The 25,456-nt window shown below is 31.5% G+C and overlaps 1 protein-coding gene and 1 long non-coding RNA gene across 3 annotated transcripts; one reads left to right on the forward strand and one right to left on the reverse strand.

Annotated features, from left to right (window-relative positions):
- Positions 1-2,725, forward strand: LOC121121247 (uncharacterized). Its single transcript, XR_005865366.2, has 3 exons — positions 1-186; positions 1,992-2,112; positions 2,182-2,725. It is a non-coding gene; the product is annotated as an uncharacterized lncRNA (long non-coding RNA).
- An 18,711-nt stretch (positions 2,726-21,436) lies between these two features.
- Positions 21,437-23,750, reverse strand: LOC121121444 (replication termination factor 2). Of its 2 annotated transcripts, none has more exons than XM_040716375.2 (2): positions 23,506-23,750; positions 21,437-23,406 (listed from the first exon to the last, which is right to left on the reverse strand). In XM_040716375.2, the coding sequence occupies exons 1-2, from the start codon at positions 23,572-23,574 to the stop codon at positions 22,702-22,704; spliced, it is 774 nt and encodes a 257-aa protein (XP_040572309.1). In that variant the 5' UTR covers positions 23,575-23,750; the 3' UTR covers positions 21,437-22,701. The 2 variants fall into 2 exon arrangements, with proteins under 2 accessions (XP_040572309.1, XP_040572310.1); XM_040716376.2 differs by having other exon boundaries at positions 21,437-23,453; positions 23,506-23,718.
- Positions 23,751-25,456: the final 1,706 nt, after the last annotated feature.

Below are 25,456 nucleotides of genomic sequence, written 5' to 3' on the forward strand. Positions count from 1 at the left end.
AGAGAAAAAGTTAAAATGTTAGAAAAAAAGTTATAATTTGAACAAGTCTAGTGTACAGTACTGGGAAGAGTGTTTGGAGGAGTTCAACTGTGTGTTATCCGATCCTATCACGGATATAATCTTGGAATAAATAAAAGATACTTGTACATAGATACACGTATCAGACATATTTCCCTACACAACCCTGTAAGACACATCTTAAATAATCATAATAAATATATACATATATATTACAATCCGTCTTACCGTCGAATCACAAACAAATATTAACACGTTTCGCGCACATTAGTTCAATTTATTATACAAAATAAATCTTTATATCAAGTAGGGAAACGTGACTGTTAGCCTGAGAGAATAGTATGGTCAGTATTTTTAATATTTTTTCGTTAGATATCACTTTTCCTATGAATTCATTCATTTATTAATACTGAAGATGTTAAACCGTGTTTTTGTTTATCAGTATCTTATATTATATCATATTCTAGTCTTTAAAAAGTTATGTATTTAGTTAATGATATTATAAATAAATTATGTCATTTGACAAGAATAATTTTTGGTGTCTTCGGATGTTTTAATCTGTAAGGTCTGCAACCTGTTATTTAAGGGAGCAGACAATCTTTTTAATCATGCAAAGATGCATTTTGAAGGGAACGAAAAAGCTTCGTCGAACTCAATCTCTTCCAATAATTTCAACTGTAAGCATTGTAAGTCTATATTCCTGATTGTCGGCGACTTAGTCGAACATTCTTGGTTCCATATCTTGGAGGAGAATAATGAATTTTAGTATAGAACTAATCCAAAAAATGAAGACCATTTAGACTATTGTTCCAGTAGGAGGTATCATGCGGCAGTGCGAAGCAAAGCCATATAGTATTTCTTGGGGTCAATTCACTAGCAGAGTTATTTTATGAAATTACTCTTGATATGGTTTAAAGCTCATCCACTCCCTTGAAGGACAAGTTGCAAATCTGTCAAAGTTTACCATTCTAGGAAGACTCCCATAAATTCATCTTATCACATCACATAATCTATTACTAAAATAACTCAACTATAATTAATAGTTATTTATTAATACTATAATTGGTAGAATATAATATATTCTATTCTCTACACTTGTGACTCAAATCTAGCTATTTTTTTATTAATACACGAATTAAATTCTAGTTTAAGGCTAGAGTTGTTATTATAGAAATAATAGCCAGCTAATGCTCCTGGTGGATAAAAAAAGTAATTCCCGGCCAATAGATTTTTCACCTGTTTATTGTCTTCGTGCTTGTTTCTCTACTTGGTTAAAGCTTTAATTCAAACATACTTATAATAAATTAACTAAGCTGGAGCATTACCCTCATTTTTTCATTCTCGCGGAGTCTTCTTCTGACTTGGGATTCTAACTGATTTGACGATGTTTCAGCCTTATTTGTGATTTGAATGAATTACCTATTCCTCACATAAATACGACCATTTTCTAAACGTTTTTGGTAAGTTCGATTTCGTCTTTTAATAACCCTTCCAACTTTACCCCACAAATTTGTTGCATTATCCTAACTCGACTTCCAATATCGTAATAACTTTTGGATTTATTACGGATATTATGTAATACATTTGGAACGTTTCGATTTCTTCAGTGCACTACTGAGTGCTAAGATTTTTGATAGTAAGTTTTGTCTATGAACCACTTGATTGGGAGAGTATCCGAACTCTCGGGGTGTGTTTCTATACTCGAATAGCCTGTTTCTGAGCTCTTCCGAATCAATTGTTTTTATTCCAGCATTTTATTAAATGTTTTTATTCCACATTTATTAAAACGGCTTCGTATTTTCCAATAATTATATTTTTGTTGCTGGGAAATTCATTTTTTTAAATTTATGTTCGCATGAGAACACACTTGAAAATTCCTCTAATAAATGATTTTCCACTTCTTTAATTTTACTGTGCATTATTGTTCCTTCCATTTTGATGCCTAATGGTTGATTAATCCATTCTTGTTTCAGAGATCGAGGAAAATCTGGGAGCAAAGTTCCCAATCCCATACATGTATGCTAAGAAATAAACATATCATCTTCACCAATATCTTTGACGAAATACACGATCTTCTTATGCTGACGATTTGCGGTAAGTTTAAGTCTTTATAAGCTTTTTTTAAAAGCGTTTGACGAACATCTTCATCTTTGACTCCTCAAGTGATCAGAGTGGCCAACCAATCCTCTGGTTTCGTCTCGTAGATTTCGGACTCTTCTGCTAACATTTTTAACTTGCAATAAAATGAATCAATTGTTTCGAAATTTGCTGGTTTACGTCGCATCAATTTGTATCTTGATGCAATCTGTTTATTAGCTTTCAGATATTTAATTTTGTGGAAAATAAAATATATATAAACATAGCTTCAACTGACTTGAGGAACGTTCAAAATACGTTCTCTAATCCTTAAATTTACCAAAAAATAGTCTACATATTATGCTATAAAAATTTTCCCAATATCTCATGGACTTCTCAAATTCTGATCTACTGTACACCAGCATTTCATCTTTCAACAATATTGTATAGAGATAAAAATTCAAGAAGTGATATACACGCATAAATATGTGCAATAGGTATTTGCAATTAATGAAATGCATTAAAAGTGGCATTCAATCACAACCATACCTATAAATATAGATTTTTCAATTTGTATGAATTACCACTTTCTTTCAATATATATAATACTTATTTTCAATTTCAATTTAGATTTCTTTATATCCAATTATTTTTTCCAAATAATATATTTTATATATAAAATTTATAGATTTTATCTCAATTCATCTGTAATTTGCATGCAAACATATTTAATTCAATTATTATAAGGCCTTGTAAATAAAGCTAATATTTTTAATAATAATAGCAATGCAATCCCTTTACAATTTTTTTTTATGTGAGAAATTATTGAAATACTTTCATATTCATGTGACATACAAGCCTTTTTGTAAGTGCGCAGATTAAAATAATATTCATTTAGTAACTGTATTAGGTAATTTATAGTCTAAAAACTAAAAAATGTGACTGAAATAACCCTCTAATATTTTGTGTATAGGGGCGTGCACTACAATATGAACAAACTTTGACCTCATCCAGACCCTGACAAATGTATGACGACGATTTTTTGTTTTTATTTAATAACAAGTGACAATAACATATTAATCTGCAATATGACCTCGGACCTCAATCACTGTCACAATTCTCAAAATTTTTACATTGTTAAGAAATATGTTTTAAAGCCAAGTTATGGTTTTAGCATTGGTATTACTGACATTTTATCCTATTTCAATTCTTACATGGCAATAATCTTTTGAAAAATCCGTGCATAAATAAAAACTACTTAATTGTTTGCTGTAAACCTTTTTTTATTTCTCAACTTTGGGATTATACACTTTATCCAACGCTGCTCTAGTTTGTTGATCCCATCCAAATAAAATAATTTGTCCAAGTCTGAAAAATCCTTTCAGCAATTACCTCGTTAGATCTTTCTTCTCCAGTCATTTCTTCTAATTGGAGAACAAATAATAGTACGGAGGATCTGAGTCTGGAGAATAGGGGGATGTAAAATGTGTTGAAATCCTATTTCAATTAATATTGTGACCACAACGGCTGAGATGTGAGCTGGTGCATTGTCGTGATGGAAAATGATGTATTTGTTGGCTAATCGTGGGTATTTTTTTTTTGCAACTGGGTTTTCAAACGGTCCAATAACGATGAATAATATGTACCTGTAATAGTTTTACACCCATTTTCCTGAAAGTTTTATCAATGATTTCTCAGCAAGGCATCCAAAATGTTCAGCATCACTTGTGCCCATATGGGCACTCCTAAAAAATGAAATCACTAATAAACTGTTCTAATCTTTGATGAATAGTCCCCATAATGTTTTTCAAGCTTATTTCTAGTCTCCTGAGGCGTTTTGCCTTTGATAGAGTATAGTTATATTAAAGGTGGACCCAAACATAAATTTATTTTATTCCTCACCTAACCTCTTGTATGAGATGGGAAAAAATTGGCCATTATGCACTAATACAAGATCTAGATATGCTCAATTTTTATTTCAAGTGTAGTGCACGACCCTCTATATCAGGGTTCACCTAACTAGTACTACGGGCCAGATCAGGCACGAGGCGTCTGTTCATCTGGTCTGCCGATGGTATTTGAATTTGATTGATAAAACGTATGAAACACGAAACTTTGTAATAAAATTTAAATTTGAATATTATGTTTAGAATACTGGAAGATCTTTATTGATATGACTCTTACATTTTTTATTGTTGTAGGGTATTTTATGTGTATTATCTTGTAAATCACTGTAGAGTACTTTTGTCCTGTTTAATACACTTCTAGAAATATATATTCAATGATAAACACCTTCGGCTTTTCTCTGACATAAAACATCTATCAATATTGTATTTAATGTTTTCTGGGAAGTTATGTTCTGAGAAATATGAGTCCATGAAATTTGCCTTAGAACCCCAACGAAACTTCTTCACAAGAAAGTTTGATGAAAATGAATCTGTCAGTATTACAAGTTACAAAATAGTGTTTAACATAGCAGAACGAGGAAACCCGTTTACTGATGGCAACTTCATCAAAGATGGAAGCTGCAAATGACTTGTGTCCTGAGAAAGCCGATTTGTTTAGAAGTATCAGCCTTTCGGCAATTTCAGTTGTGTGGAGAGCAGAAGAACTTGAAGAGAACATTGTGCTGCAAATACAAGAAAAATCTAGGAACTTTTGTAGTATTCTCTGGTGCTGGATGAGTCTATCCCTCGTTGAAGTACTAAACAACTTCTCGCGTTTATTCGTGGTGTCAATTTTGACTTCCAGATAACGCAAGAGATTGCATCCATTTGCAGCATGCATGGAACAACAGCTAGAAAATACATTTTCATGGAGGTTCAAAAAGCTATGCAAGACTATAACCTTCAGTGGAATCAGCTTCGAGGTGTTACAGATGATGGAGGAAAAAATATTGCTGAAGAAGGGTGTGGTAGGGCATATCAGCACACATTTGGAAGAGTTTCATATTCTGGGCGTCTATTTATACAATACATCAGCATGCACTCTGTAGAAAACACTTTGATATATATTGTGTACTAAAACCTGTCGTTTCTGCTGTGAACTTCTTTCAGAGACATGCACTTAATTACCGTAAGTTCCAAGCTTTTCTGAAAGAAATTGATTCTGATTTCTGTGACTTGCCTAATCAAACAGCAGTGAGGTGGCTCAGCTGCGGTAAACTCCTATTTCGTGTTTAGAACCTCTACAACGAAATAGATTTTTTTCTCACTGAAAAATAAAGAGCTGATCCTCTGCTGTCAGATTCTACCTGGCTGTCAAAATTGTCATTTCTGGTCGAAATTACTTCCCACATGAATGAATTAAACGTGAAACTTCAGGGAAAGAATAACCTCGTCCGTGATCTTCATGGAATCATCAGGGGAATTAAAAAAAAACTGTCATTGTTTGAGGCACATCTGGAAAGAAAAAACGGTTACATTTTTACTGGTTCAAAGAGTTTCAATTGCAGAAGATGTCAACCTCGATTTTCCGAAAAAGATTATTTGTGACTTGAAGGAACATTTTTGAAGAGATTTTCAGATCTTGAGAGAATTAAGAGAGACATTATTGTGTTCCAGAATCCTTTTCTTTGATGATCCTCACTCTATATCATATTTTTGCCCCACCTTTAATTTAAATGTATATACTATGTACTTTAGCTAATAAAGGAATTAATCATCGAGTTTTCATAGAATATTATTGATGTGTTATTTTCTTTATCCAAAACAATGATAAATTACTGCAAGCAATGCCGGCTACTACCATTAGTGTTTGATAAAAAAGGGAAACAGCAAATCATTGAGCGCATATTAGACATATTTTACTCAGCTCATCATATTTGAGACAGTTTAAGAAGTCTATAAAATACAATTTCTTCGGAACTATAATGGTTTGTACGACTCCAAAAATGGCTTAAGAGGTCAAAAAAAAGTCATTTTTTTTTTATTATTTCTATCAGAAAAAGTATTTTACAGTTTACTGTGCATATTTGATTAATGAAGAAACCAAGAGATTTACTAGTAATAATACCATCAAATATATCCGTACAACATAAAAATAATATTCTCGTAAAAGTTATATTTTATACATAAAAATAATCATTTAACACCATTAATCTTAAAATTTCCTTATTCTTTCATTGGCATACGCGAATCAATTTTTTCAAACTTTTTAATAATATTAATGATATCTTTTTTCAACCTACAAAAGACAAAATCATTTAAATTTATAATATCTTTTTCACAATCAAATGTGTAGCTTTTCTTCTAAATGTATTTTTGTGAGTCAGTAAGTCATTAATAAGTTGAGCCTATTGAAAAAAAAAAAAATGTTTACACAACCAAACTAATACTACATAACACATGGGCTGAAAAGCCTCAGGCTTCCCAATTAGATTTTTTAAAGCCCCTCATTTTCAGTTGTTAGTACCAACATTTAAAAAACTTTATTAAATCTGTTCTTTAATTTGTGAATTATTGTTCAAAGTGTTTTAAACTTACAATGCTTCTTGACGGGGAAAAAATATCATTCAATAGAATAAACGTGCTTGGGAGAAATTATTCTTTTGAACTCAATGTCCATAGGTTCGCGCCCATTAACATTCATAGAGAAAGAAATATAATTTATGTATATGGATTTAACACAAGATTCCTTGTTGAAATAGAGTAAATTTAATACTACAATCTTTGTTTATACTTAAACTATGCAACTCTATCTACTTAATTAAAGAAATATTTAAAAAAAATATTGTTCAAGCTAAGCGAGGGCTTGAAAAGTGTAATGGGGGCTCCAATTCATAATGCAAATAAAACAAATCAGTTCTTTAATTTTTATAATTTTAAACAACTGTATAATTCTATAAAAAAAAAATAGGTGAAATTTCTGAGGTAATAAGGGCTCTGGACTTTGCAATTCTTAATTGTAAAGCCCTCATCACTAGTGGACTAACAAACTATCAGCCTATTCGGGAGGATGAGTTGAGAGGTATCCTCTTGGCAGCTTCAGACCGCTATGTCTCCCACAATTAAAATTCCTAAATCAGGATGTGAGTCATACAATTTGGCAGGGGAAGAAATCCAGTACCTTCCATCAACTTCACGGAATCATCAAAGTATTTTAAAAAGGATGTTAAGAAATTTTAAGAAATATTTATCATGATTGTTAATTTGCATGTGTACTGTTGATTTTTAGAATATTAGGTGAAATTCTACCCCGGAGCATTAAGTATAAACTATAATGTTTATTTACGTACTTTTTACACAATTGCTCCGGTTTATTTAGATATGTATGTTCTATATAATATATAAACCAAATAAATAATGTTGGAAAAAAATATAAATAATGATTTTTTTAAAACCGATTATTGAACGAAAATAACATATTTTCTATGTTGAGCAAGAGACTTTTCAGTCCATGTGTTACTAGTACATGAGATTTCCCTAGACAATGAATCAAAAAATAATGATACACCTTACAGAAGGATAAATGAAGAATGGCTTACTTTTGATAGTGATTATTTTTGGATTTTGGGCTTTATTATTTATCATTTCCTCTGCAGAAGGCCATCCCCCTTCCTCTTCGGCCAATTCAGCTACAAAATTCTCTTCTGTGCTCTCCATGACTCACTCCTTCCTCAGAACAATCTTCTTTGAATAAACTTTTTTTTTAGATAATAATGAAAATTAAAACTGTACAAGATTTGGGAGAGAGGGAGGGGGATAATCTCACACTCATACAAAGTATGCAGTCTGTATGAGTAAGGCATTCAGAAGTGACACTTTTGACTAAAAGAAAACATGTCGAGCTTATAAAAATTTGTTTATTTTTAAAGCAAGCAAGTCAGATCTCTTTCCCTTCACCTACAAATATTAATATTAAAATAAATAGTTGTAAACAAAAATAATGTAGATATATATTGAAAACTGAAGGTGATAAATATGATACAAATTTTTTTTTCTTTCTAATTAACGATCTAATATCAAATTATTAATAACCGACTCCTAAAATATTAGAACTATGGTTATATATGGGGAAGCAACATGCTTATAAATATATAAAACAATTATAAAATCCCTTAATGAGATTGCTAATTGAGGAGTTAGTGTACTTATAATTAATGGATTTTACTGAAAAACAATCAAATAAATAGGTCAAGACTGATTTATTTGATTTTTCGTTGAACTCGGGATCCATTATTACTTTTACTGTATCATGCAAGGCCTTAAATAAAAATAAACATAAAAAGTCCTAAATTCTTCTTCTAGTAGGGCAAATAAATCTATCATACCAAATGCCATGTATATCTTAGTGCTCCCAGACTATCACTGTTTTATTATTCCTTTACAAATTTTAAAATGAATTACATATATATACAATTGAGCTCAAAAATATTCGGGGCCTCACAAAAATACCAATAAAACATCTTTGGATGTCCATGGTGGATCTACTCACTCATGTAGAATATTCCTAGTCAATCAAAAACTACTCTTAACTAAAAAAAATAATAATAACTTATTCATTTTTTGAAGTAAATTAACAAAATATCGTTTTTGGCGTTTCATAAATATCCATATCCAAAGAGCAAAATGACTTAATATTTTGTGACTTGGCCTCTGGCTCTCTTCAAATATTGAATAAGCTTAGGATAAGTCCTTACCAAATTGAAGCAAAGAGGGGGATCGATTGTGGCAGACTCTTCTTGACAGAATCTCCAAAGATCATCGAGATTTGTTGGAGGTATTTTTCACACGGCTTTTTTCGTTTGTAGTCCATAGATTCTCAATAGGGTTAAGGTCAGGATTTTGGGCTGGCCAGTCTATCCCCCTAACCTTATGCCTATTGAGCAATTTTTGAACATTTTTGCATGTATGTTTTAGAGCATTGTCTTGCTGGAACTGCCAATGTCTTCAAAGCTTCAGGTGTATGAATACTTTTGAAAGAAGCAAAAAAAAAAAAAAAAAATTAGAGGCATAAAAAAATATTTTATATGAAAAGTTGATATTTTTATTCAATAAATAGTAATTATTATTAAAAAACATAACTAAAAAGAAAATTAAAAACAATTGTTAAAGATTTATAATTTATAAAAGATAGGTAATAGATATGGCAAATACTGAAAGGGTAATAATACTTTTGGGCTCAACTGTATTTCGTAATATTAAAATCCTACTTGGTATTTCATTCGATACTGTATTATATTCCTTAATAATACTTTGTTGTATAGCGTAGCTATACACTTTTATTTGTGTATGATAGCCCAAATGTCTTCATAGAAATAATACAATAGTCAATATATAAATTACATAGACGACAAGGGATCAAGAAGAAATTATATTTATGTCCTCTTGGAAACAGAGTGTTAGTATAGAATAACATATTACTTTGTTGGTATGTTGTAAAGCAATATCATAGTATGATAATGGCAAAGCAATATCATAGTGGGCAAGATAGTTCATTTGTAAATTTTTTTTTTGATTTCACTAAAACTCAACTTAACCCGATCCATCCAAGGCATTGCCTTGTAAGTTCATATAGAGGAGCGGAGATCGATAGGAGATCTTTAATTAATTGGCCATAGAACTGGACGAGTCCGAGAAAAGATTTAACCTAGAAGGAGGTCGTCGGAACTCGAGGACGGGTCTTACCAGTTCTGGATTTATCGACTTGCCTCCCTCAGATACTTTGAATACAAGAAAGGTAATCCCATCGCTTGCTTTGGCACACTTACTTTTTGTTGAGGTGCGCTTCAGTGGCACTGATTTTTTCATAAGCCAACAGAGGAGTGGAGAGGTGTTCAGGCATTGATATAGAATAAATTATGAGGTCATCGATGTAAATTTTGACATTGAGTGTACCCTGAAATAGTTTCTTCTGAACGGCTTGAACGATCGCTGGGGCAGAGGACAGACCATAGGGGAAGACGCTATATCTCATGAGGCCGAGGAATTATTTATGATCAGGATGTCTGTGGGATTGTTTTTAAAGATTTGATTTGCTTAGTCATTATCTTTGCTTAGTAATTATCTTTGCTAAGACTTTATAGGGTTAAGCTACATATAGGGCTTTAGTTCAAAAAAACTATTTGTTTTTATGAAAAATACACGAATCATATTCAAAGGTTTAATTATTTATATTTATAAAATGACAAGCAATATTTCAAAGGGATAATACGATCAATTATAGGCTTTGAATTCAAATTTCTGGGATGAACTGAGATATCCAAGAGAGTTCACTGTAGTTTAAAACATCTTCTTTATCTATTTGACTTAATTTGGAACCAATATAGTCTTAGAAATATAATTTCTTAATTCTATAAATGTGTCGTTGAATTTTCGCTACTTTAAGTACAATGCGGTGCTCCAAAGTATTAATTAGAATCATTTGTTCATTGAAATTATCTATAATTGACTATGACCAAAGTAGGGAAAATTAACATTTCATTAATATAGGATTAATTTCAGGTTAAATTTTTGAAAGAGAATTATGATAAATATTTCAGAATGGATTTTTGGAGAACTCATTAAATGGGGGAGTGTTCGGATGCGAGAGCATTTTTTAAGCACTATAGAAAAAATAGTTTTCAATTTCCGGCAAAAAAGACCCCTAACCTTGTAATTATTTTTTTCCCTATGAATACGTATTTTTTTATCTATTTTCAAAGTAATAACAAGAAACTCTTAAATGTTGTGATCATTAAAGCCTTTTCATACTTAAAGCAATAGTTATATAACATTTTGAGTTTATAAGGAAAGTTTCAATTAGTTTCAATTTTAAAGTTATATTGTTGAATTAAAAAAGTTTCATTAAATTCCCTCTTTTCAAGAGATATATAAGAATATAATCCTTATTTTTCACATTGAAGAAAAAAAAATAGCCAACCCAAATACTTCGGTTACTCAAACGATCGGAACCGATGTACTTTCTTCGGATTAGCAACATCTACAAATGTTTGATATAAAAAACTTGTACCTATAATGAAGAAACGTTATCTTGATCCAAAAACAATAAATCCTTGAGATATCTTAGGTATTTTCCAGTAATTGCTCTTCTCAAACTAACCGAATGGTTCCATTCAGAGAGGTCATATGCCTTTGGATTTGAAGATTTTGATATGATCAGAAGATTGATCATATCTAACCAAAAAAAGTTCAGAAATGTATTAAATGATTTATAAGACAAAGAAATGAGAGCATCAATAAATAAAATTTTAAAGGTCCATGATGGTGATCGTCATTGAAACTATAGTGAAATGGCAATTTTGTTTTTTTATAGTGTTATCTTTCTTCTAGACAATGGATGAATAAAAATCAACTGGAACCAATCAATCCATATGAAGTCATTTGCTATCAGCGATCCGATCAATTTAATTGCGATCAAAATTCAAATATATAATTTCTTTAAACTTATATTATATATATATACCGGGTGTCCGGAAAGTCTTTACTGATTTTTAACTTCCAACTTCATTAAGATCTACAAGGACTAAAAGTAGAGATACAGAGAAATGTTTTTATAAAAATAACTTCGCTTGGTTATAATCTATAATATGTTTTTAACAATTTGGCCTTTAACTTCCATAACAACCACAACACAGGGACGGAAGGAGGAGCAGGTGTTCTTGATGTAGGTGGGGTTCATCTTGCCCCAGGCCTTGGTGATACTGGCCTTGAGAGCTTTGGTACTGCTGTGGCGTTTTTTGCAAGCCTGCCTCTCAATGTGCGCCCAGATACTGAAATCCAAGGGGTTCAGGTCGGGGGAGGAGGGGGGCCAGAAGTCCTTAGGCCAGAATTCCACATTCTCCTTCAACCACTTCTGGGTGTTCTTGGCTGTGTGTGCGGGTGCCCCATGCTGCTGGAAACACACCCTCTGGCCAGGATACTCCTTCCTGATCCATGGGACCACCTTGGTCTTGAGCACCTTGATGTAGTCCTCCGAGGTGAGCTTGTAGCCCTCTCGGAGGAAGACTGGAGGCATGGCTTTACCATCTGAGTCAACAACTCGAAGCATCATGATGCCCCCTTGTCCAATCTCCTCTTGATCCTGCCAATGGTACTGGTGGACATGCTGGTGGCCTCAGAGATCTCCTTGTGACTGATTCTTGCACGAAGCAGAGCAGCTACTTCATGTCTTTTAGCCTGATTGTCTGATGATAAAATAAAATACTATATTATGTATTAATACAATAATTTTTTTCGAATTTCTTCCTAAATTGTCTCCTCTGTGACATCATCAAAATAGCCAGTAAACAAAAGCAATGAAATATCTTATCGACACACATTATATGTAGTCCCCTCTGTGGACGGGTATTAACTATTATTTAATATAAATGTTCATTTAGTTATGGCACTTAGTTTGTAAAGTGTGGTTTTAACTCCAATATTTGAGTTGTTGAATCTACTTGAGCCAGTAGTGTCTGAACCCTGGTATATGAATTATATTTCACCCCAATCAAAGACCATTCTTGTTTCTAATGCATTCATTACATTCATCCTCAAGTTTAGTAAATTCACTGATGTAAATTATAAATGAATTGTATTCGTCATCTAAAATGTCAACTATGGCATAGCAATAGCTAAAAAAAAATGAGCTAAGGAATGAAAAAATATAAAATTATATTTTTATTTCATAAAATATTTCCCTCAGAGTGAAGCGCGTGAGTTTCATAGCCAGGCTCATTTATTGAGCATGAACGCAAACATACGGGTACATAAGTATGCAATGAGTAAAAGTTGATGATTAAAGCATCAAATTCATCTCCTCAATATGCATATTTGAATGAAAAATTGCAAAAAATATACCTGAGATAGGTAATACTATTTATAAAATAACTCAAAGTGAAAATTCATCACATGATATTTCAAATAAGGAAGACACTTCCTAGTGATTAATGAAGTGCTATATGAAGGTGAAGCAAAATACAATAAATTAAATTTGGGACATTTTTAAGTACTACTCATCTTAGAGTGTTAATTACTTATTTGATGAAGACATTCAAATACTATAACAATGAAATGATGAGGCAGAATACATAGGTAAATATCTTCTCCTTCAACGCCACTGTTTTTAAACAAAAATAATAAATTTAACATCATTTTGAAATTAGTATAACTTACATTATTTATTTTTTTAGTCTCGTGCTATTTCATTTAAATAGAAATAGCAACAGAGTTGATTCTATAAATATACATAAAATCATCCTTCAATGTGCGTAAGCAAATCACACCGTGATTTTTAGAGCTCCATAAAGCCCTTATTACTTGCAATCAATGTTAGCCCATTAAAAATAAATTGTTTCGAAATGTATGAGTTTTCATACGCGGTATTATTAATTGCAATAACGGATTGTAGATCTTCCTTGTGCCTATTACTCTGTGAAGGAGGTCGCGGACATTATGAATTGCTTTGATAAGCTTGTTCGTAAGATCAGGAATTGTCAAAGAAAACTTCTTGAGAAGTGTGACTTAGTGTGGTGGCCAAGGAGTACTATGAGGTAATAAAAGAGATTATGAGACCCTGGTTAGATGGGAACTTCACCGAAAGGGATTACTGTTGGTAACATTATCAGTACCTAGCCATAAAGCCACGACAAGCCAAGCTTGGTACAATATTTATGGTCTCAAAGTATGTGCCCCCTCCCTCCTTATCACCGGACTGTTTGCCACGGGACTATGCAATATAGAGCTTCGTTAAGAGAAAGGTCTGCAAAGTTTCCCACCGCAATGTTGATTCCCTGAAGGACTCCTTTGAGAAGGAGTGGGCTGATATGTCCAATGACAACGTCATCAAGGTGTGCAAGGCCTTCAGCTCTAGACTGGAGGCCACGGTAGTCGCACACAGAGGATATTTTGATACAAAGGTAGGGAGACTTGCAAATTGACTTGATCTACAGAGTAGTGACCCAAAACATGCCGTAATTACGATTTTTTCACTTTTTTAAGTACAAAGTTTCATTACACCATCAAACGGCAGCTGAAACAAAAAATAACAAGTTTGATCTTTATTTTGCGACTCTATCACCGACATATAGAGAGAGAGAGAGAGAGTTGTGGACTCTATATGTAAAAGAGCCAGAGCAACGCGCCTACAATCTCCTCCGCCTTGTGCCAGTACGGATAAGAATGGAGAGACTGTAGGCATCTCCGTCTGAACTGCCAAAAACATCAAGAAGTCCATTACAGACCCTTACATCCAAGAATTGCCAAAAATCCACAGTAAGAATACAGTAGACTTCTAGCCTGCCTATATGTGGCCTTCCTCCATCTCAGACGTCAACCTCCTGAACTTTTCATTTAGGATATCTTGGAGACGAATGTATTTTACAACTCTCATCTTAGAATTCGCCTCATCATTATGACTGTGCGGTACACCATGGACACGGCTAGCTTTTGATCCACGTTCAACCTCGACTGTCGAAAGGGACAGGAAAAATTTGAAAAAATATATGGTAGCTAGTCTCCTGTATTTTTCTTGTTACTAACTATTAATTATTATTTAGAGAATAGTTATTAATTATTATATATCAAAGTAAGTATCAATGACATATAATAGGAAATAACAGGAATTCTAAACATAGGCCCTTGATTGATATAAATTAATTTAAATATCAAAATCATTCGTAATACCGTTTTCAGTCCAAATTACGTAGAATCAGCTGCTTTAAATCATAAAAGAGTCAACTTATGAAAATTAATTAAATACGTCGTTACTTTTATTGTATAACACAGCTTTCATCCAAAAAGAAAGAAAAAAAAGGCCCAAAATCATCTGATAGTTAGCCAGATAATCAGTTATACCAGCCGTTATTTATATCTTATATACTCGGAGACTATCAATGTCATATTATTTCTTCACCATTTTGAAAATAAATTACATATAATTAAAATCTACATAGCATTTTATTCCATACTGTATTATAATATTGCTGAGGAATATTTGATTAAAAGAGTAGTTATGATTCGTTATAATTTCATTATTTCTATGAAGAAATAGGCAAAAAAAAATCTTAGAAATAATAAAATGGCCAATATATATGTTATATAAACAACGAGGGATCAACAAGAAATTATATTCCTGTCCTTTTAGAAACGGAGCATAAGTATATAATAAATTATTACTTCGTGTATTTATGAAAAATAATAAATTATGAAATAGACATGGGAGTCTATCAAGGGAGAAGAGGGAATCGACAGCTGACAACAAAATACATGGGGAGTTTTTGTTTTAGCGAGATAACGCCAAGTAAAACAGCTGAAAGAAAAATATACAAGATCTTTGTTTATACGAAAAAGTGAGCTGTGATGTGTGGGTACGTTTTCTTCATGCTTTAAAAAAATGTTTGTAACGACTTGACATCGATGCTATAAAATCATAAAAACCTACTTTGAATTGTTTTTTTGAACTGTATGCAATTTAATTTCCAGTGATGTATGTCATATAAAACAAAAAAGCATATATTTCAAGATTATTTAATATATAATAATGGTGGATTCGAGTATTAATCGATCTCGAAAAAAAAACTCGAATTTACTAAGGTCGACTATTTCCTGAAAATTACTCAAACTCGCCCGAAATAATATTTGAAACATTCGTATAAACTCGAATTTAAAATTTGAAATACTCGAGTATAGATTAATATCATCAGCATTTGTATTGGGTAATTATCTCCGTTCAACTTTGTTATGTTTTTGCATCTGTTGACTTGTTTTTCTGTCCGCCTGTTACTCACCAAGATTGCACCAAAAGTTTATCTAACTTCTGGTAAGATCATAAATGGCGATTTATTATATAACTTCCTTTCAAACTTTTTTTTGATGAAAACAAAATTCCTAGTAGGATAAAAATCCGAAAACAGCTCATCCCATCTTAAGATAATAAACGCCTATGCACACAAAAAAACACCACAAATCAAGTCAGATTTAGATACAGTAGTTAATAAGCTACATAGTTAATTAATTAATTAATGGCGAATATTAAGTCCAAAGTTATAAGAAAAATACAAGAGAAGTTGTTAGTTTCTACTTCTATTTTTTATTTGAGTAACAAATAGAATTGAGAACAATAAAGGTTTTAAGCCCTAATAAATCTAATGGTTTAATTGAATCACTTTACCCTACATGGACAGCAGTATATAGGGTAATTTGGAATGGTCATCTTAAGTATGACTCTAGTACAATAGTGGATATACTTAATAAAAATTGCAGGAAAAAGTATTATTTTAAAAACCTGATGGATCAAGTAAATTTGGAGATTGAATATCTCTCAAAAAAATATCTTCACTGTCCATGACATAAATGATAGCTCTGTATCGGTTTTTGTTTCCTATGAAAAAGTATTCGTGTTCTAATGGATTGCCCTGGAACTTGAAAATAGAACATCCGGCGGCGTGATGAGGTGAAGAAATAATGAAACAGATTTTAAATGTCCTTGTGCCATCAGAGTCTTGGCAAAGTCGAATTTTAAAATCTCTTACTAGTATAGGAAATGGTAAGAAGTTCACTGCACTATTTTATATATCCTCGGGGGATGTATTTATTTCAATTACCCCTCTAAAGACTGTGCTAAGCTATTTAACTCTGTGGTTCATGCTTTTAATCATTGTTCGACTCTGCGGATACTGAGAGAGTTTGTTTTGCTCAATTTGAAGGGAGTTATAGAAAGAGAAGTTTCTGCAATTCTACTATTTGGGTTATTGAGTAGAAAAGTTAATGCTCCAGAAATGATCAAAGCAATAGAGTATGCCATTTTAAATCGCAAAGCTCTTATCACGGAGAAACTGATACATTTAAAACCTATAAACGTGGGGGAATTAAGAGGAATTATCATTACTGTAGCTGCTCGCTATACTGCTTTTAAGGTTACATTTCTGATGATAATATCTTAACTTGGAAGTTTGATGGAGATCTAATTAAATTTCAGCCTTCATTCCCCGCAAGATACTTGATGGTTTTGTGTGAGATCATTCACAATTTTAAAAGTTCAAATATTTTAGTTCAAAATAATCATTTGCATGTTGTTGTTTTTTTTTTGTTTTTTTTTGTTATTCTCGTCATTTTTTGTAAATTTTATGATTGTTTTTTGAACTTTCAAAAACTTGTTCTTGGCTTGATTAGTAGTCATCGTTTTAAACGCGTGTATTGGATTGCACTAATGTATTTTATTGTTCTTTTTTTCTAGGAAAATAATTTTAAACTAAAATGTTTATTTATATATATATATATGATGCAACTTTTCTTTATGAATAAAGAAAAAAAAATACGAAAATGAATATAATATATAAAACCTATATTTGTTTTCACGAGTAGAATTTTAGTTCTTTTTTAATAACAATTAAAACGCGAGTACTGATTTTAAGTGACACTTACCCGAGGCCTCGTGCTTTTACGTATAATATATGAACTCCACATTTTATCTTTTTTTAAGGTCCCTCAGACTTGAAGACAGCTCTTTTCTTTAGAATCAATCAAAAGTAAACTTATTATTTGAAAAAAAATTCCAAATATGAAGAATAACAATAACTTATCAGTGTAAGTAACACTAATTTTTTGAATTTCCTATAATTCCAATGACACATAAATCTATCAGATTCATTTATAGTACATATTACAATATTTAAATAAACTATTATATACCACAAAAAAAATGTAATTAGGATAAACATAATTTACTGAAAAGCATATAGAACCAAGCACAGATATACGCTCCCTTGATGAAAGTTTTGCAATTATGTAACCATCTCTATATTTTTAATTGCTCTTTCGATAGCTTGAGTACGCAATGGATATTTGTACAGAATGAACAACTCTTCATTGTTGATATTGTCATCAATTTGCGCATCAGATAAAAGCTTTGTAATGGGGGGGTTAGTCATCTCTATTTTGGTCCAGTCAATAATTTCATAATATTGACTGCAATTAAAATTTAAATAAGGTATTTTAAAAACTCTAAGGCACGATTTTGAAGGACCAGCTCGTAAAAATCGAATTATTTTCTATGCATTTTTTCGAATCTATGTCTATCATCACAAATCATACTAAGAAGAACATTTTCTTTATGAGAAAAATAAGTATTTCCTTATATAACTGGTTGAACATTTTTTTGATTTCTTTCTTCGTCATTTTGAATCAATTTTATTGCTTGAAGTATATATGCCTTGTCCCATCTTTTACAAATGAATTATACTTTATAGTGAGCCACATGGGAGTATAGACAAACATTGTAAAATTTACCAGAGATAAAGTTCTCAGAAGGATTTTTTTTCAGTCACATACAGACGTAGAATCTTATTGGCAGTAATAAGCCGTCTTGCATGATTTTTATTCCCTGTATTTTTAAAAGCAATATCGTACCAAACATGCCCTTCCGATATAGCATGTTGAATTGGATATAAATATTTTTAATCTGTACTTAATTCTTTATAATTTGTTATTGCAAGAGAAACTGAAATTGGAACAAAGTTTACTATTGACAAAGTTTCACATGTTGCAAGGCTTTTATTCTATGGGTCCAAAAAATCAACGAGGGCCAACTGTTTTCCATCTATCTCTCTAATTAAATGGGACAGAGAAAGTTCGTTCGGATACAGCATTCAAACAAACCAGTGAAGAGATTTTTGAAAATATTCTTCCATATAACTGCGCCTTTATAACCTTTATTGACATTTGTACCTCATGTCTAATAGTTACAATGGAATTTTTTTCTCTCTTAAAAAGCTAATAATTCCATTACACAAGCAACGAGTTTTTCCAGTATTTGGTGTAAAATGTCCTAAATACTTGTTATTCGGTTCCAAAATCAAAGATACATGTTCTTTTTTTTTTTTTTCGGTAGAGCTTATCAGCTAATTCTACATTATTAAATTAATAATCTTGCTTTGAATCAAAATAGATATCTGTGAATGACAAAGGAATATTTGAAGAACATTCTTCTATTCTTTTAATTATCCTAACTTTACTTTTGTTTATGATATTTTTTTGCATTTGATAGAAAATATGAGGATGAAATATCAATTAAACTTTATGAATCATTCAATCAATCTTTTCTTTGTAACTTGGAAAGTTCTTAATAAAAGATTTCATCAAATGTCTATATTTTTCATGATATGATACCATCTGATTTGCTACTCTTTTTACACTGACGGTAGGGATTGAAGCTGTTTGATAGATATTTATGAATTTAATAGCTAAAATTTTCTTATTTCTTTCAGAGAAGGTTATTTTTTATTTAATGATTTAAATTCCACCTTATTCCATAAAACACACTTGATTCACATCTTCATATCTTAGCTGTTGAGTTTCGCTTAATTCAAAAACACTTTCAAAAAGAGGAAAATGGTATTTTGCACGAGTTGTTTAATCCATTCTATGCTAATACAAATCTTGAAATAAATTACCACTTGATAGTCAGTTTTTTTAATAACGGATTTTTGAAATACGTAATTATATTGTTGTATTACGTATTCAGAAAATATGATGTATCGTCTTGTAAATTAATACTATGTTCATTGTTCAAATCATTGTATCTTGTTAACAAAGGATACTAGCTGGTTTTATAAGTTTAGTATATGGATTTGTTGAATATGGGATTATAAAATTATTAGATTATTATGAATTTATTTATTCGTACATTTCTTCTGACACTTTAAATATATATTTATACAATTTTGTTTTAACCTGGATATCCTTGAAGAGATATATATTCATTAAACAATAATTATATATCCAATATCTTTCAAAACAACATAAGAAAGAATGAATAAGTTAAGTTTGAATTGTGTCCTTCCAATATACTTATTTATTCTTAATTGATTAGTGGGATTATAAAAATAAGTAAAACCAATTTTAGTTGTCTATACTGCAGTGATTCTGAAATGGGGGTACGTGGAGAATCTCAAGGAGGTAGGTGAGATTTACAAAAAAATATATTTATTTACTACATACAAAAAAAAAAGTCTGTACTGGGTAGGGAATACGTGGCTGAAAACATATTTTGAAGGAGGTAAGTCTATGAAAAAAGTTTGAACACCGCTGGTTTATACTTGTGAAACTCTTCTTAGCAAGATAAAAATTTAAAATAGGATAATTAATTCAATATTAAACTTGAATTTTTTGAATTACTATGCAACGTATGTTTAAAAAATAAAGTATAATAAAATAATATGAGACATTGATATTTCAATCCCGTTTCGGCAGCTAAAAACGTTTTCCTATGCATATAAAATTTGGCATATATGCTTATTTTTATGCATAACATTGAAACATAACTATGTATGTTCGATTTTCTAACTTTTTGGCCCACCTTACTATAGAGTCATCCTCCTAAGCTTCAGAGTTAAAAATAAACCATTTTTTAAACGATAATTATTAGATCATCTGATTCATTAAAAAAAAATCGTACAAATTTATATCATGAAGTCAGCCATTTTAATTTTCATGGGTCTTTTTTCAGCAAATCTGTCACCGAGAGGGCACAAAGTTCACTTGGTTTTGCATATACTCTTTAAGAACGTAAAAAAGATTGAATCATTATATATCAATGAGTGACGAAATATCTAATTGTATTTTGCTATTTTTTCCTTTGACGTTTTTGTCTTTCATTGATGTCTATTTGGTCTATATAAACTGGAGCAGTGGTTCTTAACTTTATTACAGGTACTGAATCCTGCAAGCTTCATTAGTGCATTCACCGAACCCCTACGTGATTTGAAAAATAAAATATGATTTCTTCAGAACATAGGTACATATTTTATTAGTGCACAAAGTGAACCATGCATCAGTTCCAACCAAAAAACCACTGTATTCAAAGAACAAAACATGATTTTCACACAAAAAATAACTCAATGAATATTTGCTGCAAATCAGTGTGTCTTTTGTTGGTGCCTTTCAAACACAAGTTCAGAAATGTGGTTTCCTACAGCACGGATATCAAAGCTTAGCAATGTGGGCTGATCACCTGCAGCCACTGATGGACAAGCAGAGCGTAACGCCACAAATAGCAACAATGGGTTGTATTTATTTTGTGCAACACATTTTTACTAAGCAACTAAATATTTGTAAACTAACACAGAGAAGAAACATTTTTGAACCTCACAGCGGGTCCATTCTTTTTTTATGTTGGCATTTGCCTGCTCTGAGCGATGCAACTCTGTTGCGGCACACTTGTATTGAAAGTAGGTCGCTCCAGTATATCCAGGGGTCTTGCCGAACCCCTGGGGTTCGAACGAACCTAGGTTAAGAACCACTGAATTAGAGGGATACTCAATACCCTCGCGACATTTTCTATCTTTTCTAACTGAGAGCTGATTAAATATCTTATACTAATATGATCAAGCAATAAAAAAAAACATGCTGGAAATAAATCACAATTTAATAGAAGATTGTATTATATTTTATGGAAAGGTATTAAGAAAGACATAGAAGTATAAAAATACATAGATCATTGATCTTTATATAAAATTTAAAAGTACGTATTGGATTAACATATACGTATTATCTTATGAAAAATTCGTTTTAAAATAAAAATAACAATCCAATTTCCTATGAATAAGTTACCCGAATTGAATTACATATATGGTCTCATATTGTGTCTATTTATAACTTAAAGTTCAAACTTTAATTAAAAATATATGAAAATGAGAGATTCAATTTCCTTTAATAATTGTTAACAGAAAGACTCAAATGAAATTATTGAAATGTGAATAGCTTCAAGAAGAAAAAAACAATTGTGAGTATTAGGAATTTAAAAAAAATATGATCAGTACCGTACAAGTAAATATATGTAGTTTATTTTATTAAACTAATTAATAAAGAAGTGGATACTTCTTGTAGAATAAAACTCTTATCAAACCTTTGTACCAACTACAGGAATATTCGAAATTGATATACTAAAAATATGTGAGCAAACAAAAAAAAAAAAAAAAAAATGGCGTTTATTCAAAAAAGAATAGGGAAGGAATTGCATTGACTTTATTTACTGGGAATGCATTAGCATTTAAAGCTTCAGTGTTCCTGAAGATTAATACTCAATTAAAATAGGAGAGGAACGAGAAGGGCCTTGAAAACAATAATTAAACATTTTCAGTGATGCTAAATCCTTCATTAAAGGCAAGCTGAGACTTCCTACGGGATCTAATCAACCCCTGATATCCCAACCCCAAAATAATGAAGGATATGAATATTGATATAACAATGATGACGACGCCTGAAGACATCCCATTGAGTGCAATTTCCTCAGTGAATCTTGTTCTAATTTTTTCGATGTCTTGATTCACTTTTTGAATATTTCCGATTTTTTTATGCTGCAACTCATATATGTCTTCCTCAACTTGACCAATTGAATCTTCTATCTCGTTGAACTGAGCAGTGAAATTAAAAATAGTATTTGGGTATCTTTCTTTGATTTCTAGTGTACGAGGTACTGTTGAAGTTCCATCAAGGTCAAAATCTGAAGCACTAACTATACCCATTGTACAAACAAACAGGCTCCATAATTCAACATTCATTTTCATCTAAAATACATATTAAAAAGAAGAGACGTAAATAATATTAATTATCAAATAAAACATAATTTTGAACATAAAATACGAAGCTTTATATTTGAGCTAGCAAAAAAAAAATGCATATATGAATTTCAATTATAACGAGGATCGAATGTAACCCAATTTCCTTTGGGCTGGTTCTGCGCAATGGGATGTGAGGAGAAGATGGATTTGTAAACTTCACTTTTAGAAGAATCTGATTGCAAAGATGTTGTGGCTGTTGAAGTCTTTGATTTGGAAAGTTCATTTTTTGATTTTTTATTCGATTTTTCGTTATTCGTGGCATCCTCAGTCATGGCTCTTTTCCCCTTTTTTTTCTCTACTTTATTTCTAGCTCTTCGGGATTCCATTGCCGTATTCATCTTAACAAAATCGTCATCCTCAGGATTTAGAATAATAAGATTTTCTTCCAGGATGTGATCTGCAGGATCATTTTTAACGATTTTGAGCGCTCTCTCTGAGATCACACGACCTGAGGTCCAATCAAAGACAAATTTGAATCGCCCGCTCATTTCAAGACCCGTGATGGGACAAATGTAGGGCGAGGCGTTGGAGTCAGGGGTTTTATCCTTTACAGATGGGTTGGGAGTGAGTTTGAGTTCAATCACATCCTTAAGAGACTTGATATGGAGCTTGTTCACGTTCTTTTGGGAGTCTTTACGGTCCAGAAGATAACGAATCACGGATTCTTTATTATAGAGTCGCCCCAATTGACATGCCATCATTGGATCAACGATTGTCTCCTGGCTTATGGAGCAATGTCTCCATTTGTAGAAGCGCACTGAGTCTTTGTCTTTCTAGTCACAACCCGGGAAAATATAATTTAATAGTAACCATTAATTATCTACCAAATAATAGTCAATAAGTGACTGCAAATTATAATTAATCCTTATTACCTGCTCAGGTTTTTTCTTTAGGCGAACAAGTTCATCCCGTGTCGGGATCGTTCCTCCATCGCATCCCATTTCTGATTTTTATAACAAAATAAATAATTAATAATTATTTCCCAACTTCGTTGACGTTTCACTTTATTGTTGAATATTTAAGTTTATTTCAGAATAAATATATGAAATTTGGGGAATTCCTATTTTTAAAGAAGAAGAAAGAGATGACTAATTCCATAAAACATAAATATATTTACAGGCCACTGTACATTTCAATACACGCAACCTCAACTACATCCTCATGCATTGACATTATTTCTCTCTTCACATATTTATAATTTCAAATACTCCCCTCCACGCTGTATCTTTAAGGGCTACGTGAGATCTATATTGACGTCGACCATTTTTTTTTTTTTTTTTTTTTGGGGGGGCTAAACAAATAGATATTTATTAATAACGAATCCCCTTTATAGTTAAAATTTAAAAAAATAGTGAACTATTGGATGTCAAAATGGGGCCAACAAATATAAAAACCTAATCCTTACTGTCTACCGAAACCGTATCCCTCTATTGCACCATTACAATGGAGGGAATAAGATACTTCTCTCTAATTATCCAACTTTTCTTGTGCCCAATCCCTCAAAATAATAATAATAATTATACAACTCTAATCATTTTTAGTAGATATTACTTGGATTCAATTCAGATATCACTTTTTGTCATTGGCATCAAGTTGTATTCTATGCAATTGTTCAATTCATTCGATGACTTTAATTCATAAATGAGTGATGGTATAAGATTAATGCATCCATTTGGTAGTACTGCCTTTTCTCTCCATACTAAAGGAGTTCCCACTCACCAAACTTTTTGTACTCACAAATGTACGTGCTTTTACTCCAATAATCTAATTTTCTAGCAACATTGATACCAATGGTCATTGGTGTTTTATACAAGATCTACAATCATAAAATTACAAGAGGAATTCTAATATCATAAATTGGGAAATCTGGTCGTATAAGAAGTTGAGTGAATGAACTTAAGAGTTCCTGTTGTGGTGCAAGCTAGATACTTCGTAGTTTTTTAAGGTGTACGTAGTATGAAATCAAATATAATATACTAAAAAGAAAGGGAACACATAAATGAATATGGAACGCGCTCTTTTTTTGATCTTGACAGAAGTGCAAATTATAAGAAGGAATTATTATCGTTTTGTAAGAAAAATACTTCTAGCATATTGGTTTTGGAAATGGAACTGTTTGAAAGTTGATATTATTTGAAGATGTTTGAACTATATCAAATATGATATATAGAAACAGTCATTTATTGTTTAGAACAAAAAATGTCAATTGCACCACTTTTTACTCCAGGCCCACGATATATTATGTACAATTTTACACAGTATGTTTTCAAGTTCATTTCTGCAAATAAGTGAGAGCAAATCAATTTCCTATCAAAGTAATATGGTTTGAAAATTTGTTATGGAGTTATACTCAACACTCACTTTTTTAATCAAATTGAGTTGTGAATTCACTCTATTTTATCTTCAGTGAGTGTATATGGTACATAATATATGTGTTGCACTATAAAATTGGATTGAATTATAGTACATAATACATAATCCATGTCAATGAAAGGATAATTGTTTAATTAAGTTATTTTTTTTTAAATGGATAATATATGAGCTAATAAAACTCTCAATTTACGGATTTACTTTATAAAAACTAGAAAAATATTTTGCACTTCCGTCAAAATATCGTTCCGTCATACTCATTGTTCCCTGGCTAGACAGTAGAATATTCAGATAGCTATCTTGAAATATATACTGTGACCAGTTGGTTTAATTAAATCTTGTTCATCTGGCCAATGAAATGGCTAAAGAAAAAATGACGTTGTTGGTCTCCCTTAGATTTGTTTTGAAGAAGATGTATAATATTATTGGCTGCGGCATATTACATAATAAAGA

The sequence above is a fragment of the Lepeophtheirus salmonis genome, chromosome 7 (assembly GCF_016086655.4).
Source record: "Lepeophtheirus salmonis chromosome 7, UVic_Lsal_1.4, whole genome shotgun sequence".
NCBI lineage: Eukaryota > Metazoa > Arthropoda > Copepoda > Siphonostomatoida > Caligidae > Lepeophtheirus > Lepeophtheirus salmonis.